The sequence below is a fragment of the Hippocampus comes genome, unplaced genomic scaffold (genome assembly GCF_001891065.2).
Source record: "Hippocampus comes isolate QL1 unplaced genomic scaffold, H_comes_QL1_v1.1 scaffold7, whole genome shotgun sequence".
Classification (NCBI taxonomy): Eukaryota; Metazoa; Chordata; class Actinopteri; order Syngnathiformes; family Syngnathidae; genus Hippocampus; species Hippocampus comes.
The window spans coordinates 8,446,914-8,468,227 of NW_017842060.1; the positions used below are offsets into that span (position 1 = coordinate 8,446,914).

At 40.3% G+C, this 21,314-nt stretch overlaps 1 protein-coding gene and 1 long non-coding RNA gene across 3 annotated transcripts in view; one reads left to right on the forward strand and one right to left on the reverse strand.

The window, feature by feature from the left end:
* The window catches only part of LOC109511419 (microtubule-associated serine/threonine-protein kinase 1-like), a 46,256-nt gene extending 32,751 nt beyond the window's left edge, over positions 1-13,505 (reverse strand). For both annotated transcript variants that reach the window (XM_019862507.1, XM_019862506.1), the window contains exon 1: positions 12,931-13,505. In XM_019862507.1, coding sequence (XP_019718066.1) covers positions 12,931-12,969 — 39 coding nt within the window. In that variant the 5' untranslated portion in view covers positions 12,970-13,505. The remainder of the gene's footprint in view (positions 1-12,930) is intronic.
* Positions 13,506-18,457: 4,952 nt separating this feature from the next.
* LOC109511507 (uncharacterized) lies at positions 18,458-21,282 on the forward strand. Its single transcript, XR_002167336.1, has 2 exons — positions 18,458-18,914; positions 20,134-21,282. It is a non-coding gene; the product is annotated as an uncharacterized LOC109511507 (long non-coding RNA).
* The last annotated feature ends 32 nt before the right edge of the window (positions 21,283-21,314 follow it).

Sequence of the window (21,314 nt, forward strand, 5' to 3'; positions counted from 1 at the left end):
TATATATATAATTTTTTTTCTTTCTTATTTTTTTTTACAATCAACTGACACTTTTTAGAAATAGTGGACAGAACACTTCGTCGACATTGTGGGGTTTTTTTTGAAAATTTGGCAAACTACAGAGATAAGGTGCGGAGACTGTTGACAATATGCTACTGTCACTCAGCCAATCAGCATGCAAAACAAAATGCACTGTAAAAAAAGGAATACATAAAAAAATGAACCGTGTTATAGCGATGGATTACTGTATGTGGCACTATAAAATGGATAGTTCGTGATTTTGAATGAGATTTGGACAATTATTATATTTCACTTCTTCATAGCAGATCTTTTCTTAAAACTGGACTAATCGATCATTTCAGACAAGGACTAGTGCCCCTTATAGGCAGATCACCATCTCAAATAAAAGTAAACTCATCTCGGTTGTAATGTTGACTGTGAATCCGCTGAGGCCAGGTTTGTGATTACACCGCTAATCCAATGAGCGGTGCAACAGCCGATCTCGTCAATGCTCGGGGGGCTTTCTCAGTGACAGGAAACGGCAGGTCGAGCGAAGCAAAAGTCAATTTTAAAACGGTTTCTGCTCATTTTATGACAACGGGACACAGCAGCGAGAACGGTGATGTGATTAAGATCAAGTGGGACGCACCCTCGCCGCTGTGCTCGTTGCACCATTTGTTGCCAATTTGAGTCTATTAGACTCAGCGTTGGAGAGACTGTCTTACATATCTCTTGTCAGATTATCCAATAAGGTTGCTCACGCTCACAACATTAAGGTCAGATGTTGAAAATCAACAACTGTGAGACAACTAATGACGTCCCAAAAGTAAATACTCTCCCTGTCTAATCATTTGGGCTGTGCTCAATTCATTTTCCTCCTCTGCGTCAAACCCTTTGTCTTTGTAACACAAACATAAGCGTCCCAAAAGCAGCAACAAAGGCGAGCTGATGAAACATGACTTGACAGCCGGAGCTCTCACATCAAAACAGTCTCACCACGCGCCTGCAAAACCAAACTCAACCAGTTTCAGTTTGGCACCACGACACAGCAGCCCCCCCCCCCCTACACCTTGACCTTAAATAACAGCAGTCCACAGTGATCATTAATAAAAATTGCAATCAGAAAGTAGTTTGCAAAGCAAAAGGCTGAAAGCCGAACAGATGATTAGCATCAAACCTACTTCTAAGGATTGAGGTATAGTGGTACCTCTACTTACGAAATGAATTGGTTTGGAATAAATTTCTTAACTAGAAAATTATGTAAGTAGAGACGTGTTTTCCATGTAAATGCCCTAATCCGTTCCAAGCCTCCCCTAATATTCTGACATACATGTTTCATAAAGCATAAAAATGCATCAAAATATGTAACAAATACACATTACAATTAGATTATCGCACAATAAATGAGAGTTGTGCAATATAAAAAACAAAGAATAAAGAATAAAAATGAGTCATTTTATCTTTTAACTGCTTCGCTCAGAAGTGTTTTTTTCCTGGCGTTTAGTTTTTGTCGGCTTTTAACAATCTTTCGAAAGTGTCCAAGGCAAACATCAGCATAGCGAACGATCGCCTCGGAGCCGCGAGTACAAGCCCATACTGTACTTTTACCTTTCATATCTTGACATTTATTTCGTAACTACTGTAGAGGCAATATTTTCCCGTTGAGACATTTCATAACTTGAAAATTTCGTATGAAGAGACGTTCGTAAGTACAGGTACCACTGTAATCACACACACAAAAATAAATAATATTTTTCACCTTCTCTTCCAAGGTTTACAATTTAGACTGTTCCATTAACCTGCCACACGTTTTTGGAATGTGGGAGGAAACCGGAGAACCCGGAGAAAACCCACGCAGGCACAGGGAGAACATGCAAACTCCACATAGGAAAGCTGGGGCCAGATTCCGGGTAAACTTTAACGATTTGTACTTTTGGACTTTGTAACAATTTCTCCAATGCAAATTTATGCTTAGCGGAACACATAGCCATTTGTTGTCACCTCTAACTCTGTATTATTGATCATATGCTGTCTGCGCTTCAGTGCATTGTATTTATTTAATAAATAAATCAACAGGATAGGATAGGATATATAGATAAATAAAATAGAAGTTTGTGACATCTAATGACAGCTAGTGATTTCCTCTCCATCAATTACATTGAAATTGTGACACAATGTCAAATAAACAAACACAGCCAGAAGGCTTGTGGACACAAACTGAGAAAGTGTCAATGATGTTGACGTCAGCAGATCAATATGTAGACATCTGACCTATAACGTCATTTGTATGGCACAGTCTTCTCATAAGATTAGCAGCTCTGTCAACACGTTCCCAAAAAAAAAAAAAAAAATTTAGAAAAAACAATCTGGAGTGAAAATCTTTCTTTGAAGGCACCAAAAAACGTATAGGATGAGCTGATGTTTTACATGTCTGAGAATTGATTTAAAGCAACAATGTTCAGTATCACAGCTTCAAAATAGCTTCGACTCGTTGCCATGACAATTCTGGATCGTCTATTTTCTGTAATATTGACGAACAAGCAAGGACTCGTATCGACACTCTTTACTTTCTTTGTTTTCATTACAACAGATTCAAATGATCTTTTCTTCACATCATTTAATCATGTTCGGGTAAACCACGGACTACGTACAAGTCAATTGCTTTCTTTAAATATTAGAACATCCTCACAAACAAGTCTACAGTTTGACTGATGACAGATGGGACGTCGCTACCTGTGTGATGGTGCTCTTGTGGGAACGTGATCACTTATATATATATATATATATTTTTTTTTTTCATGAGAATGACTTCACCCATCATGGGGTGCTTTTGCTGGAATGGATAATGAATTACATCATCAAGAGGAAGTAAGCTTGGCCAGAGTGACTCAGACCGCATGTGTACTGCAAACGTGTGTTCGTGCATGCGCATTTGGATCTGGGGAGTCAAGGGGTAGTTAATGGACGAAACCCCAACACCTGCTCCCTCTTTATGGGCACCCAGTAGGCAGCTACTATATGTGATGTTGCCATATTGTGTCTCCTTTCAGTTCACTGGACAATGACAACATTGGCAAGTCCAAGAGCGAAATCAACTCTTCTAACAAAATGATTTTGTTTTGAACAAAAAAGGGGAAAAACTGCATGCAAATGTGACAATGCATTGTAAAAATATATACAGTATATTACAGTGGTTCAATTAATCTGTTCCAGCCTCCCTGAAAATAACCCAAACATTTTTGTGGGTGTGTTTTTTTCATTAGGAAAAATAGCACACTATAATATTCTATTTTATTAACCCTTTCAGGGACAGCGGTTACTGCTGTGGATAGCTTATCATGTTATCAGGTTGCATGAATGGGTGAAAAAGCATATAACAATGATATCATTTCAAGTATTTAAGAATTAAATTTCTTTTTCATCATGATTTAATGCTGCAAATCATGTAATTGTGCTGTTCCTTCTGGTGTGCCTGCCTTGGCAACCAGGAGGCACGAAACACAGTCATCATTACATAAAAGAAGAATTGGCTTCTTCTGTGAGGGGTGTCCCGATCTGATATTGATATTGGATATTGATCTGATGTATCCTGATATTGGATATCGATCTGATATCAGAGGAAAAAAAAAACATATCAGGTTATATTCGTCTACATCTAAAATCTCCGATATCAGCACTCATATATAAGCAGTCCATTCCAGACTCTGCTGCTGTTCTTCTGTTTAGCAGTATGGAATAAATGGGTCATATGTTCTCATACTTCTGATGCTGACTAGTCATCGTTTCCATAGTATGACTTGACCAAGTCTCTTCTCGCATTTCATACTAAAAATAATGTAAAATAGTGCAGAATTCCTGCTGATATTATATCGGTATCGGACAGTACTCCAGGGTGCAATAACAGTTTCATATCGGAAGTGAAAAAGGTGTGTCGGGACACCCCTATGTTCTACTACTAAGTACTGTGATTCAGTAAAATGCCAAAATTAATCATTCATATTTCATAAACGATAAATAATATATACCGGAGTATTTTCGTTGTGTATGTCTACGTGTGCTGCTCCATGTTTGTATTCAAATATACGAAAGCTTAAGCAAATAAAAACAAACAAACAAAAACACAAAAATAAAACGGCTGCATTACAGCTCGCATAGTGAAAAACTGCGCTTTTTTTTGGTTAGGTACCTGGAGCTACTACTACTTTTGCAGCCGGCTCATTCAGTTAATATTCAATGAATATTCAACAGTCAATGAATATTCAATTGATCTTAAATTAATATTCATTTCCTCCCTCTTTGTTGATTGTCTATTCATTTTTTAATATTTCTGTATCTGTCCTCAAATATCCCCCCAATATTTTTACCAAAAATATTTCTTTTTTTTTTTTGTTTTAAAATATTAAAAAATACAATACCCGTACCGTATTATATTTTGGAGCAGTCAGCTTGTTTGGACTTGTGGCACTCCAGTTATAAAACTACAGTTACAGTAGCTGTCAGCGAGCAGCCTACACACTTGTGGTGTGCAAACCTGGGTGGAGTGTACAGAAATGTTTTTATTTCCTTGGGGTATAAAAAGAGGAAGGAGGTATTTCTGTGTTTCAGTGGCCATTTAGTGAGACATGGTGACAATCAAAGATCTCATGTGGAAAAATCTGATTGAAATAAATCTGGTCATGAGTATAAAGAAGGAGCTGTTTGTTCCAGTTTAGGCAAAATAATCGAAGAAAAATGACTTTTTTTTGTACGTGTGTGTGAGTTTGCAGACAAAGTCACAGAAGCATACACGCAACGACATCTTTGGGAAAATGAATGCATTATGCACGGCTTCCGTGTAACAACTACAAATAATTAATTTGCGCTACGGTCGCCTTGCGATGTTGCAAGAGGGCCCTTCAAAAACGTTCAAATATTTAACAACTTTCTCTGTTTAACGGATGGCAGAAGGCTGGAGCCTGTGTTTCTTTTTTTTTTTTTTTTAATTAGTTTATATTATTCCAAGGAGGGAATGAACAATAACTGGAATTTGGAGGGGAGGAAAAAAAAGGGCTATTTGTGCCGGCGCTTTGGGCGGAATCAAAGCTTCTGTTCTGTTTCTGCTGCCAATAAAGTGACGGCCGATTGCAAGGCAAATGTTACACTGAGAATGCTTCACTTTGGTCCATTAGAGGTCAAGATTTACTTTTAAGCATTGACTCTTCTCAGAGTGTTCAGAGGATGTTCGGCCAGTGCATTTAGTACCTTCCCATTGGATTTGTTTTTAAATACAAAGTACAAACCCTGAACAGCAGTGGCTATGCAAGTACTGCAAAACCAAGTAACCTATCTACAATATAAAGGCAGCCATGACAAACAAAACAACAATGAAATGTTTGGTGTTCTTTATTCTCGACCTTGTCTAATGCCACCTGTTTTCTTTTTTTTTGGCTATTCTGGATGGTAGCCAAAAGGAAAAGAGCTCAAACATGGGCATAGTGCAGCTCACTAATTTTAGTATACTTGAAAAAGTTGTGGAAATTGGAAACGTAATCATACTGTACAGAATCCAACTACTACCTGCTCATGCTTGTGAGTTCGGCATGAAAATGAGACATCCAGCTAAAGTCGTACAAAGCTTTTATTGAAAAGTCAATTTTCTACTTGGGAGGATGGATCGCTAATAGTCATTCAACACTGCTGCCAAACATGAACAGGCGGTCTTTGGTCTATGGTGGAGTTTGGTTCCTAACCGTACCTAAGTGGAAAATGAGCCAATCTACATTCATGCAATAGTGAAGTCATGATTACAGCTAATATTTGCATGCAAACCTTCTAGACCACAGGTGTCAAAGTCAAGGCCCGGGGGCCAGATCTGGCCTGCCACATCATTTTATGTGGCCTGCGAAAGCAAATCAAGTATGTCAAATTCCATAATGCTCGCTAAAGTCTGAAGCAAAATCTCAAACTGTCATATGCAATCCACAAAAACAGTCATTATTCTTGGCTTCTGATTTTAAAACTAGTTATCCATCAATTTGTTTTGCGCTGTGGATGTAATACATGTATGTGAAGGTGACTAAACCTTTATATGGTTTCCCAAAACCGTAACTACAATGTGGCCCATGACAAAAATGAGTTTGACATCCCTGCTCTTGACCATAAATTCGAAAATGAAATTCAAATCTTGGTAGCTACATACTCCAGCTTTGAATTTATTTATTTATTTTATTTTGGGGGCTGGGGGGGGGGTTGTATGTTCTGCTCCTTCGCCTTGAATTATAATGAGGATATAATCAGAATTTTTGCTCATAGGCAGTACATCTCCCATGTATGTATATCAATGTTCTTATATCATAGTTTTTTTTTTTTTCACCCTCCAATAGCGGGTCAGCGTCTGCCCCAAAAATCCCACATTAGTCAGGCTCTAACATCAAGACGTTGATAAAACAGCATGATTCTTGCACAGGTGTGCCTTCAGTTTCCCACGAGAAAAGGGCACTCTCAAAGGTGCACTTAAATCAAAAAGGCAGTGACATTTCCATTGAACAGTACCCGCCTATTTCAGCTCACTCTGACTTGTCTCTGCTCGCCGCAGTTTGAGGCTCTTGTTTATCCACTTGTAACTCAGAATACCGCGAAAACCGCACCCCTCTGAATGCATCGGTGGGAACAGGACATGCAAACAACCCACGGCAAATGTGGTCCTTCTTCAAGAGGACAATGAAAACAAACTGCAGCAAATAGCGCAATGATCAACAGGGTATTCGAGTCTTCAATTGATTTGGACTGCACGAGGAAGCAGAAATGATGTCTCCAAACTCACAGATGATGTCCGAGTGTTGTTTACAGTCCGTCTTGATGAAGCCGAACAAAGCAGTAAGTGACAGAAGTGAGCTGCCTCTTCTGGAGTGACTCTTATCCCCGTGTGCTTAGCATATTGAAAATGGGAACACTGCCCGGAACAAAACATTGGACAAATTACTCTCAGTGTGTGTGTGTGTGTGTGTGTGTGTGTGTGTGTGTGCGTGCGGTGTCCTCCATACCCCTGACAGCGATGAGGCACGCGCAGTGATTTGCGTGTGTGAGCGAGAGAGCAGTGTATTAAGCGGGCTCCTGACACCTGCCATAACTAATGGCACAATAACCTTGACTTCGGTCGTAGAGTTGGAAATAATCTCATCCGAATACCGAACAACTTGACTCTCATCTTAAAGGAGGAAAGTACGACGCCCAAGCCAGACACCAGACACACGAAAAGTTAAGTCGTAAGCGGGGTACACACGTAATGATCATTGGGCTAAATTTATTTTCCCTTCCTTGTGATGAAAGTGGAAAAGGTTGGGGATTTACTGTAATTCTATAGTGTAAATGAGTGACCAAAAAAAAAAAAAAAAACAATAGCCATAGGGTGTCAACAAAACAACTTCCTTCTTGTACCCTTACATATCTCAATATAGCATTTTTCCCGAAAACTACATGAAATTAGAGGAAATGTTTGATTATATCTTTTTCCATGGGTTTATAAAATACATAATTTGTATAGAACACACAAAAAATTACTTAAAATAAAGAAATATAATTCAATAAAAATCTGTTTAAAATAAAAGTAAAAAACCAAAAGTTAAAAAAAAAAGTTTTGTTTGGGGTATTCAGCCTTCGCATTCCATTTGAATTTCGTAGGATTTTTTTGTTTTTTTTAACGTGCAAATACGCACTTATAAACTAACTTTTAGAGGGGTATATGAATAGAAATAGAATGACACCCCACCACTTTGAAATCAGATATTCGTCTTTTGATTTCATTGTTGTTTTGGACGCAAGTTGTAGTCCATCATTTACGGAGGCTAATGGAGGAGTTACAGAAAGTTTTGGGGAAACAGTTAATAAAAATAACGATGATGATGAAAGTGATTTCTTGGCCACAAATATAAACCAAACAAAATAAAAACAAAGTATGGTGGTAACGTGAGGTAACTGATGAATTCTTACGCTTCGGTTCATTGCGCACCATTCCTCTGAACCGCTATGTTAGGACTGCCGTAACCTGAGAAACCCGAAATACTGCCTTGATGGGCAGGATCAGGCGTAATAAAGACCACTTTAGGGAAGCCATACGTGAAACATTACCCTCATATCGAAAATTCTGCCCATCTTCTGTGTGAAAAGTCGACACTTGATCGACACAATTTGCCCCCCTTTTCCTTACGTTAACATTGACCCGCACTCCTTATCCTGATATTAGAAGAGCCACTTTAAATGGGATCTACCGGAGCCCACAGCTACACGGGCTTTTTCTCTCCCACCCACTTCATTGAAGGCCTCTGGGCTTTTTAGGCCGCCCTTCTGCTTCCTCCCCGGGGGCGGGTACCCGGCGCTCTTAGGCCACCATTAGTCCTGCTAATGGGCCTGACAACCGTGCCACATCCTCAACATTTAGACCTCCTCCGTCTCCGATATTGATATCGACCACTTCAGTGGTGGTGAGGGGGTGAGGGGGTGGGGCTCCATTTCACATCGCACGTATGGGCATCAACACACTCACGCAGCAGTCAGAGTACCGTAAAACTGAGTAGGTGCACAAGCTCATTAAAGCAAAAAGCATAGCTTGACTCACTCATGTATGAAGGAAGGGGAGCAACAATCAAAAAGGAAAAAGGAAAATGACAAAGAATAAAATCATTAAGTTATGAGAAAAAAAATGACTTGTTTTTCCACACACAAATGTTATTTCTTTTGAAATTAAGACATTATTCTCATGATGGCGTCTTGATTATTGTATGATTTCTTTCTCATATTATTATTACTATTGTTTATGTTTCTTTTTAACATGAACCTTTTCACGCACCCCAGCTGTCCACTGTAGTTACTGTTGTCCCTAAAAGGGTCATAACGCGTTTCCACTGTCTGTTCACACAGTTGGTATGAAAATAACAACATTCATTTCAACTACGTAACTTCACAACATCCTACACCAGGGGTGTCAAACTCATTTCTGTCGCGGGCCTGATTTTAGTTACAGTTTCCCTGAGATGGCCGTTATGACTGAAACCTATAAAGAAGTCAAGAATAACGGTTGATTCAACTATTGTTTAAGTGACTGTAATGAGGGGTTTGGTAACAAGAAAATGCTTACAGTATCACTCTTATTTATTACAAATGAGAGTTTGAAATTTTGGTCAAGATTTTAGCAAGCATCGTGAAAGTTGACATTTTTGATTTGCTTTCGCATGCCACACAAAATGATGTGGGGGCCCAGATCTGGCCCCTGGGGCTTGACTTTGACACCTGTGCCCTACACGGTTTTCTTTTAACACAGGGGCATGCTTTTGATATCGCAACTTTAGTCTCATCAATTCAGACTTTTTTCTTGTTAACTTCTGACTTTTCGCATAATATTGCAGTGTCGACGGGATCTATTCTCAAGAAATCACAAATGCTGCCTTGATTCACATCTTACCACACGTTATTCTCTGATTTCATTTCCGTCCATAGAACCTCTTGTAAAATCTCAACATACTATTGTCATGCTATGACTTCATTCCCACAATATTATTTTTTTCGTGTTTTCATGGTCACCCTAATGCTGCATCATACCAATGACGTTGTGAGTTCTCGGGCTCGTGTGCGTCTGACAGCAGTTATTCTCTGCCCACATCCTTGAGACGCATTAAAATCCCGATGATCACGTTCCTCCAATACTGATTCTGGGGTTGGCTTCGATTTGAACGTGTCGCATTTTCCTGCATAAGAGGTACGCAAATCAAGCAAATTTCAAAGAGGGAATGTGCGTGAACTAGACCTCACGTCATGTATTCGTACATTTTTGATTTCGTGTTCTTTTATCCAACCTACAGTCGGATCGACTAATGATCAACTGGGCAACATTTGCACAGGAAGTCGTCCAATTCGGCGTGTCTGTATTTCATAAATGATGAGCAGTCTTGTGCAGCAGATGGCACGAAGCGCAGTCGAGTGCTTTAATTGTAAATTAATACATGTTGAGGCAGCTAAGTGGCCGTCACTCGTTGTGCACCGGGGGCCCGCGTTGCCTTATGAGATTAATTTCACGGCAGAGGAAAACCTTGAAGGAATCTGACCGCGGCGTTGGCCGCCAGTCACCGCCGTACGAGATATCGACCAACTGACTTCATTCACAAGACGTGGACTAAGCTGCTTTAGGCGCTTGAGGCTCAAGTCGGCTTAATGTACATCTGAAACTCGTACCAGAGCTTTGCCACCCACTCTGCTCGACAGCGCTGCCTTCGGTCACAACTTGGGAAACGGATGTGCTCGGAAATTGTTCTTAATTGTAAACGAGGATGGCCGATGGCCATTTTGTTGAGTGTTACTAGGCAGCTAAAGCCATCGGGTTGGTTTAGAAAACCTAGAAACCATTGACGATGCAACGTGCAATAACGTGATAAGCTAAATCGACATCATGTACTGACACTATTTCCCCGAAAATAAACTAACATGCTTCTAGGGATGGGAACAAGATTGACAGTGGGGAAAATTAACAGTAATTAATTGATTACAGGCGCCCTTGGTTAACAATGCTCCTGGCATATGTGGTTGAGATGCTACTAACAGTGCGCAATGAACTAGTTTGTCTTGGGCCGTAAGAATACGTGGTCATGCGGTACAAAAAGGCGCAATCAGTCATCATACTAAATTAGTGTTTTTCATTCAGTTTTTTTTTTTTTTTTAACTCAAGGCCTTGTTATTAACACAATCACTTACTGAAAATATGACTTTACTACTGTGTTAAGGCCTGGTGCGTAGATTCGCAATAGACTACGGTGTGGACCCACTTACATACAAAATCAGCTTCTGTTGCCTCTGTCGGACCACCACTGTGATTGTATACGAATGGAGAGCATAAAGTATGAGTGGAACGAGAGCTCTTTACTAGGGATGGGCAAGTCGCAATAACAAGTATCTGTAACTGGCTGATTCTGGTCTTTTTTCCCGGTATCGGCTCTTGGTGAAGGCTGCCAATACCAGCCACCGATACTTGCAACGTGGTGGTTTGACAGACCGGTAAATCATCATGTGTGTCACTATAAATGAAAGGTCTTCATTCAGAATTATCCATTTTTATGTGAACTGAATTTTTAGGTGGTCATGCAAATAGCCAGCCATACCACGAAATTGTTGGTGTATTAAGCTGATTGTCGGTTATTCGCTACAAGCTGACATATTCGTGATTTTGTGCTCTTTCTGAAATAACCTAAGCTGCCACAAAATGGCGTCAAGGCTCTGTCTAAATAGTATAGTTATTCAGTTGGTCCAAGGATATCAGAGATGTTGAAGTGATCCAATTTGACAGAGAGACAAGCATATTCGGGAGGAGCTCAGTTGAGCAAGGGTTGCTACTGTGAGTCTTCGCCACATGTGCACGCACTTGTTTCAAAATCAAATCAGCTAAAGCCATAAAGATGAGTTCAGTTGAAGGATGAAGTGAGATGGCTTTTAAATGACAATCAAGTATTCCGGGTTCATGGTTTGTTGTATGTGTGGTTTCAATTATGAACATTTTGAGGGTGGACGTCAATTGCTCACAGGTGTTTCTTTTTTTGCCCCCCCCCCCAAAAAAGGAATACTTAAACACAATGCAACTGCAAGCGTTCTCTTGATTTTATTTTTGAACACACACACATATACATATAGATAGATAGATAGATAGATAGATAGATAGATACACACACACACACACACACACACACACACACACACACACACACACACACATTTTTTTTAATGGAAGAGGATAATTTCTTTCTCAACGCTGTAAGCTTGTTTTCATGTCAGTATTGTACTGAGCTACAGCAGTGGTCTACTCTATGTGGATAAGTCTTTATTTATATAGACGCTTTCCCATGTCAGCCTTAACTGACATTATGTTCTTTTGTCCTCTTCAAAATCTGTACCGCATTATTGAAAGAACTATCAATAAATCGATTTCACCACGTGTGTCCCCACGTGATTAGATTTTAGTGTAATTCCTAAATTTGTCAATCTGAGAATGTGACTTTCCTGACATGTTGTAATCAATGAAAAACTAAAACTAACAACTATTGTACAGCATCTGATCATGTAATAAATGTTGCCCACTCACCATCCATTGCAGCATTTTCATCTTGTAAGGAGGTTTCCTATATCTATGACCCCTTGACAAGGTTCCGTTTTTTTCCCCTCTAAATAGGGTTTTCCTTGCCCAGATAGGAGGTTTAGACCGGGTGGATGTCATTGATTTTTTTGTGATCTGTGGCCTGTGAAGCCTTACAAAACGTTTTTTTGTGATTAATGGTTCGATGAACTTGAGTTGGTAGTGGAAAATGTGATTTGTGCAAACAAATTAGATGTGCATGTCAATGAGCTATCAATAAGCACAGTGGTGAAAGTAATTTGGAGAAGAAAAAAAGGGGAACAAATAGCTCACTGAGGGCATTGTGGCTTCCCTTTTTATCTCTAATTTGTGTTGTTCGTGTTCAGTTTGATTGTTAGAGAATAAGTTGACCTATCAAAGTCCAGTAGAGGGACAAAGTAGTGAAACTGATCGTTGGAAGGGGGTTCAACAAAAGGGTACTTTTTTACATGCGACTGTAGGCGATGTAGTACATGTATTGTAATAAAGCGGATAAAAGATTTTAGTAGTAACTCGTAGCTAGCTAATGGTGCAAACACTATCCACGTAGACCGATAACAGGGCCAAATTGGAACATTTTCGCTTCCCTTCCCATCATAGTCAGCAATAACCAATAGAGATATGGTTTGGTGTGCTCTATTGGTCATTTTGCACAAAGGTTAAGGTTGCTAAATACGACTAACGCGTGCGTTGTTAAAACACACACACACACACACACACACACACACACACAATTGCACAGTACAGTAGTAAAAAAATGACATGGAGGTTAAACATGAACTAACAAAGAATACAGTTCCTACCTGGAGCCGCCTTCTTCGAATGATGCCAGAATCGTCCATGGTGATACCTCTTGGAGGGTGTCTCGAGCCCCTGTAGTTTCTTTTCTTAAACGAGTTCACAAGACCACGCCACGACGTCACGTGACCCCCCTCCCAGCACGCGCCGCGAGTCAATTTAGCGATAAATCGAAGCCTGAGTGGTCATTATTTACCAGCGATGTAGTGGATATCACGATGACAAAGAGTATCCTGTACCACGGGGTTGAATCAATTCACTACAAGTCAAACGTTAAGCAGCGAGGAAGTGACAAACACGCACTAGTAAAATAAGCCCCTCCGGTGTCGGGTCCAGAAATCCACGGGAGTGACATCGTGCAGGAGTTCCATGAATGCATCGCCATCATCACGCCAGATCAACGGCACATCGCTGTAATCGCGCACATTAAGGCGACGCCGTTGCGGTAGCTTTCAGATCCGCACGAAAGCAGCGTCCACGCAGAATGGATGTGTCCGAGCGCTCCTCACACGCACGCGGCTTCGTGTCATTGTGTTCCACCCCTTCCACTGCCCGCTCTACTTCAACCTCATCTCCGCCACAACAACCGCCTAGCTAAAAGGTGGCGAACTAAAGTCTAATGGAGCCTACAGTACAACAAAATCCAACGACGGAAGTCCTTGGCCTTTTTTTTGCGACACGTACGGACAAAGACACAAATTACTAAAATCACATGTAGTTGTAATATGTGGGACACCGCTCCCAATAACACTTCAGAAATTGCAATGTTAGAACTGGAAGGGAGTTTTCGGTGCTTTTGTTTGTTTTTGCAATTTCTGAATACTTTGCAGTGACTTTTATCTATACCAATTCCACTATTAAGTCCTGTTACCAAAACACATTTTACCACATGCATTTAAGAGATTTCAAGTGTTTTTCCTTGTAGATACAGCTTCCGCGTTCCCATCTACACCACAACACATAACGAAAATGAAAACGACAGATTGTCACACGTTCGAAAAAGCCAGTAGAGAAATTCCGACAGCTCTGTCAATGTTGCTGTCAGACAAGTGGCCTTCCCTCTGGCTAGCTTTCTTCTCGTCTGTTCATCAATTTTGTAAGGATGTTGTTCCCACCTACACCACAACACATAACGAAAATGAAAACGAGACTGTCACACGTTCTAAAAAGCCAGTAGAGAAATTCCGACAGCTCTGTCAATGTTGCTGTCAGACAAGTGGCCTTCCCTCTGGCTAGCTTTCTTCTCGTCTGTTCATCAATTTTGTAAGGATGTCCAGTTGTTTGTAATCTCACTCTTGTGCCATATTTTCTCCACTTAATCAACGCTGATTATCTTCATTTGTTTCATAGCACATGTATAGGGGAAGTCAAGTCCAAAATTTTCTTCACAGTGTTTCCATGCGCCCCACTAGTCGAATCATGGCATTAAGGTTAAAATTGCATTTGTGGAATGTGAAGCAGCAAAATCCACCCGTCAGGCGGCAGCCATTTTGCCTTGCAGTGCCACTTGCTGACGACTGAAAATGGCATCACAGTGCCTCAGGCCTCAGGTAACGACCAAACACGACTGACCTGATTTCTGCTTCTGGTCATATTACATTCACAAGCTGAGCTCTTAAGCACTGTGATGTCATTTTCAGTTGACGGCAAGTGGCAAAATGGCCGGCCCCTGAGGTGGATAAAAATGGGTGAATGCTGCTGTTTAATTCATATTTCACAAAGGCAATATTCATCTGAATACCTTGGTTAGACTAATAGCCCCTATACAATATTTTATTGGAAAGACAAAAAAAAAAAAATGAATACCTTGGTTAGACTAATAGCCCCTAGACAATATTTTATTGGAAAGACAAAAAAAAAAGTCAAAGAGAAAGCAAAACATTACAATGGAATTTCCACTTTACCGGTACTATTTTTAAACGACAAGATCCCTCTGATTCTGAAGAAGCTCTCTGCTGTAAATTGTAATACGTGACTGCACAAACTCTCAGGAAAAGGCTGCTCGAACACCTGAACTTTATTTGGTTAATAACCGAGCTCGAGCATTGAATCATTGTGCCACTGTGGCAATTTATCAAGAAACATCATCTCCACAGACACGTTACATGAGATTCTACTCCGGGGAAGGGATCAACTAAACTTCCCGCAAACGCATTGTGGTTCTATTGACAAGTGAAGGGATGATCCAATCAACTCTTAATGGAACAACACGGCGGTGTATTAGTAACTGCTTACTACTCTGGAGGATTATGCTCGGGTAAAATCCATTGCCATGTCTCTGTCAAACATTTTGTCTTTCAGCAGGAGGACCAACATATTGTTTTCTATGATTTAAATCTGGACTCTTTGGGGATCAAATGTTCAAGCTAAAAGGCAAACCCTTGTAAATGATACATTAAAATGATTGTATACTGTATTTCTACAAAAAGTGGCGGGGGCGAAGGTCATTTATTATATTTCATACAACACGAGAAGACTCCACACTTGAATTTATCTGAAGGACTGTTTCCATGCATCTGGAGGTGCAGCTGTTTGAGTTAACAAGAGAGTTCAGATGTGGTCAGCAACAATCGTGTGAATGACCTGAATGTAATTACATTTACAATCCTGTTTTGTCTTGTGGGGTGGAGAGGAGGTGTCTATTAGAGGGAGGTAGTTATTTGTCCAAAGTGGGTGATGCACTTGAAAACTAATTGGAGGATGCCAGACAATATTTAAGGAAATACATTATTTTGTTTGTATTGAATTTTCAATGCTTCCAATTTGAGTGCATTTTGAGACATTTTCATGTCCGGTCAATGTTGCTTGCAGAAATCTTTGAATTAGCCGGAGGTTCATTAGCAAGCCGATTAATCACTGATTTTTTTTCTGCCAAATATGACATAAATTATTAAATGTTTGTGTTGAAAAAGTTAAACCATCCATCCATTTTCGATTCATGTCATCCTCAGGATCATGGGCCAGTAAAACCACCTACTGTATTTGCAATTTGACTTTAAAATAAAAACAGTCATGAAGCCTTTGTTAAGAAAAATACATGGGAAGAGGACAAACGAGCGCATACTAAATATCAATCGCAATTGGGCGGGGGAAAAAAATCACAATGAGATTATTTTCCAAAATCGTTCAGCCCTAGTGTATAGCGAGCAGCAGGTGAAATATTCAGTTTGCGAGCATGACCCAGTTAGCAGCTTGTCGGACTCTTCTATTACGCCGGTTTTTGTTATTAGCATTTAATAATTGATGAAAGCGCATGAATTTTGCATTTTTCTTCCCTCATTCATTAATTGTGTGATTCGGGAAGGCCAGCATGGCACTGGTGGCAAAAGCAGGCAGACAAAAGCTTTCAGGAATGATGTCAGCCCGTTTGAAAAGACGCCCTGCGGGAGGTCACGTGGGGTCAGCTCTCCTGAGCAAAAGCTCGGCATGTGGGCTTGGATGTGGAATACGTCTACAGCTTGCACGATCTCATTTCCCGACACGGTAAGCCCGTCTCACAAACGCTACGTCAGCTCACATCTCTTCAAGTGCCTCGGCCTGCATTCAAATTGGCTGTGTGAGGGTGTCAATAAAACGAAAAATAGAATAATAGCATGCAGGCATTATTTTGCTGATTTATAGGTTGTATGAGTTCACCTTTCTTGTACAAATGTGAGCATAGGCAGCTGATCACTTCATTGGCATTCTGTAATGGCTGGCATGTTTTTTCTTTTATTGTATCATGAGATGTTTATGTTATTCACGAGGTTCCTTGCTTAATAGCAAAATCACACGGAAACAATGTAATTCAGTCTCAATGCCCTTGAAGCTGAATGCTCTGAACGGCTCAATCAGACGCAAGCCATCCATCAGAACCGTTCAATCTGGAAATCATACATGAAAACAGGCCAGGGTTTGTCGAGTTCAGAAGAGTGGGAGGAGACTCATACCCTTTTTTCTCTATTCTATTTAGAAAACAGCAGATATTTTGTTTTGTGTTGTTGGAACGAAGCATTTTCTATGCAAAACAAATTATCATCTGTAATTCCCATTAAACTTCTTGATAGGCAATTGCACCTGCATTAGATTATTCGATGCAACCATTCGAGATCATAATTTTCAAGTAGCCTAAACTGAACTGCATGTTCTGGTGTGACAAGAAACGGATACCTTTCGACGTCTCCCTTTTCTCATTCGCATGCCTCCAGTCATCGATGCTTCTGCCTTCTCTCTCTCTTTCCTCCCATCTTAAGTACAAGTGGGTCAGACCATAGCAGTGCTAAAAGCCTGCTCTCTGCAGAGAAGCTCCTCTAAATAAAACAACACGCAATCAGCAGTCATACATGCAGAGAGCTGTCAGAGATACAGAGGAGAGGTGAGCTAAGGTGACTTCAACATCCCAAGTGATCTATAAGGAGCATGAAGGGTTAAGTGGCTTTTAAACTGGGGTGGTGTGACTTGACATGGACAGATAGTTGTGGCGATATTATCATTCTGAAGGTACCGGTAAGTGGTTCAAACACTGACTGGAAAATGTATTTGCTCCTTACATAATTTACATCCGACATCATTTAGATCCGTTGCTATATATTACTCCATTTTACTAATGTACTTTTCTAAATGTAAACACACTTTAGACACATTTACATCCAGTCAAAGAAAACTTAAGTTTTCAGCGCCACTGCCAAATCTCAGAAATAGTTGTTCTCTTTTGACTTGTTCTTCCTTACTGGCTGATACATCATTAACGTCACTTTTCCCCCCACCACATAGCCGTTATACTGAACTGGGTCATAATAACATAATATAGTAATATGTCTTACTTGCTGTGTTTCCCCTTCTTATGAAACAATGGAAGATTCCTAGCTCATTACATTTTTACTTGGATATCTTTGAAAAACGGTTTACCATTCAAAAGGGAGCACAGGTGACCATCAATGGAAATGCATTATGCAGGACAAAAGAATACAATCACCTACACAGTAAAAGGATAATTTCGACTGACATGTAATGCTTCAACCCGTTCGCAGCTATTCTTGATAAAGAAGCCATTGAAGTTGGAACGAGTTCACCCAAAGGTGTCCTTACTTTGGGGAAAAAAAGTTTCTGTTGCCAGTACACAAACAGTTGTCCAACTGTCCAAAGTGTCGCGGTGAATTATCATTCAGGGTGAACTAAAGGCTTGATAACAAGGTCAAGGTCATCTTTATTGTCAAGTATGCTTTATGTATGACATGTAAGCATAGATGAAATTTCTTCCTCTCCATCCTCAGTGCAAACATGCATGCAAACATGCTGGATCAAATAACTGATTGAGAGGCTTGTCTCGGGGCATAACGGTGAACTAGTGATTAGCACATCTACCTCACACGCCTCGGCTTCGGGTTCCTAACTCAGCTCCAGGATTCGAGATTTTTGATGGTTAAATTATATCGTGTTAATCCTTGTCTATGTGCCCTTCGATTGGGTCCATTATTAGTTGATTGGCACAGCTCACCTGCAACCCAAATGACGCTAAGCGGTATAGAAAAATGGATATTTTGCTCACCACTTTGAATGTATTTTGGCAAAGCTAGAATGGTGACCCTCCTCTCTTTCAGTCTAGGGCTGAATTTATTAACTTGGTTGTGACGCCACTGACCAAATCATTTTTGGAGAATGGGGACACCTTGTGGACAGAGGATGCAACGTACACAGTACGTCAAAAGGAAAACATGTTGACGGCTGACTGTCAGACATGGTGGTTAATCATTTATGATGGTTAACGGGTGAAATGTTTTTGAAATACGGTTATGTAACGTGAGGGTCAAAAATAAGTTCTCCTCAGCTTTGCGTGAGTCACCAGCATACACGCAGTCTCTCACGGAGGATTTCTGTGTCAATCGTCGGGAGAAGAATAGGCACAATCCAATTAGTGTAGTTAAAGAGACGCCCTGAAAAGAAACTAGGACGATGTGTAACAAACTCAAGGATTACAGACCTGCTGACACTGCGTGACCTCAACTATCAGGTATTTGGTGCTTGAAAAATAAGCAAGTAAACCATACATTGAAATTACACAAACAAGCGTGCTAAGTGCATCATTGAATAGGAGGATTCATTAAAAGCATGCGTGTATAATGTATTCCCGTTGCTGCAGGTGTTATTGCATAACTCATCTCAAACTGTACAGTACATTCCCGTCTTACATTAAATCGCCATAACGAAGCATGATTTTTCCACAATATTTTCGTGTGCACAATATTGAATAAAAGGTCATTCAGAACAGTGAAGACATTTGATGCAAAGAAAAAAATAAAAATGAATTTTTAAATGAACAAATGTAAATTAAGAAAGGCTGATCCGACAACCTTAAAGAACAAAATACCGGTACTCAAATGAAAAATAGGGTGATCACTGATCATCTTATGAACAATTCTGTAGTTACCATTCCTTTAAAGAAAGAAAAAGCCACAACGATCACTGAAATAAATTGAAGGTGACAAACGCACTTGCTAAAAGCTCCATTTTTGTCTTATTTGTTCGAAGCACATTCTCCAAGAAACCTTGAGACTTGTCATTATGTATTTTGGCAAATTCTGGTCTCGTTAATTTCAAGTTATTTCAGTGAGCATTGTGGGCTTTTCTTTCTCCAACAGAAGCGTACCAACAATCTCTTCGCTAGGATGAACAAACTAAGTGTTGACAAACTAACAATAATCCAGAGTGAATCATTCCCTAATGCTGACCAAAGCCAACCCAAACCAGCTGCTACTTGGCAGTGGAAAAGTCTGACCGGTATGTAAATGGAGGAAAGCACAGACTTCTGCCCTGGCTGCTCAGTACAGTATGGCTAACGCGACACTAGGTTATCGATAATAACAAAATGAATACTCCGACACATAGTCTACAAGAAGAGCGTTGTCTCACAATCAAAGCAATGGGTAGGTGTTCCACCGCTGCCCGGAACAGGCACCAAAAAGGTTGTGACCACAGCAAACGTCATAAATACCCTGCCATTGTGATGGACATCTGGCCCTCCAATTGGCAGTACAGTGTATTGATGATGTCATATCCCAGTTTTTTTTTATTTTTATTTATTTATTTATTTTTTATGAGGAACTCCATTCAACACTGTCAGACAATGATGAGCTGATCTAATGGCATTAAGGCAGACGGTCTTGATCTGAAATAGATCGCCAATTTAGCCTCGGTGGACATGCTAACTATTTTTAATCCCATTGACGCAGGAGAAGAATTGGCCTCCTAAGAAGGATGAGACACGAGGCGGGGGAGGTTATAAATGAATGTCAAGGAAGGATCAGAGGACGCATCAGACAGCACTCAACACATTAAACCCAGCGAGGTGTTGTGCTCTTGCCTCGCACCGGGCATCTAACACACAAGAGACCAGCTTGAAAAGCCAAACCAGCCATGGAAGCCACTGCCCAGACCGCGACGGCCACCGCAGCCTTCGACCGGGACTCATTCGCTAAGAAAGCCTTGAGGGCCACCACCAGAGGGGCTTCGTCTCATTTCGTGGGGAGCTCCATTATCATCCTGTCCTCCTTCGCCGTGTCCACTCTGGCTATGAACTGTGGGAAAAAGATCCAGGAGTCTCGGCACAAACCCAATACCAACTGACGACGGGCTGCAGGTGGACGGTGCATCTTTCTCGATTGTGATATCATCTTGTAAATAATAATGTCTTCATTGCTTAGTGTGGACACAAGGAGAGGCAGAGTTGTCACTTCAAAACAGCAACTGCAAGGGATTTGCTGCAAAATTTGGCATCCATCTCAAATCAAGACCAGTGCAACGCCTTAACACCTTGCATTGAAGCAAACCGTATGGCTTCATATCTTCATGTCTCATCCTTTAAATTTGTCTGTAAATACAGCAGCTCTTTAGTTGTGTTTTTCATACTTGTTAGTCAGAAAAGCAAGACTGATCTTAAAGATCTAAATGTCTTTGTATTGTATTTACGATATGAAACGTGTCTAACACATGGGAGCTGAAATCCGGCTTCAAATGCTTATTTTCTTTAATTATAAACTTGCTTTTGAAAGTTATTTGAATGAAAATCTAAGGCTCTATTTGAGTGAAGCAATGTGGTTGAATGCAAGCGTCTACCAATCATTTGTTCTTATTGTGCAAGAAAATGTCCTTTTTTTGCATTGGCAATAAGCTTTATTTAAAAAAAATAATTTAAAAAGCTGTGCAACATTATACAGTATGACCTTCCATAAGTGATTTGAGGGATTTTTGGGTGTCTTATTTGGTTGAGTAATGTGGATTTCCGCCATGTAAAACAAGGCTTTGAACAACACTAAAGTATATGTAGTTTTTAATACTGCCACTAGAGAGCACAATTGAGATTAAAATAATACTTTTTGCAACCTTGCCTCATTTTTACTCCCCTCTCCGGTTC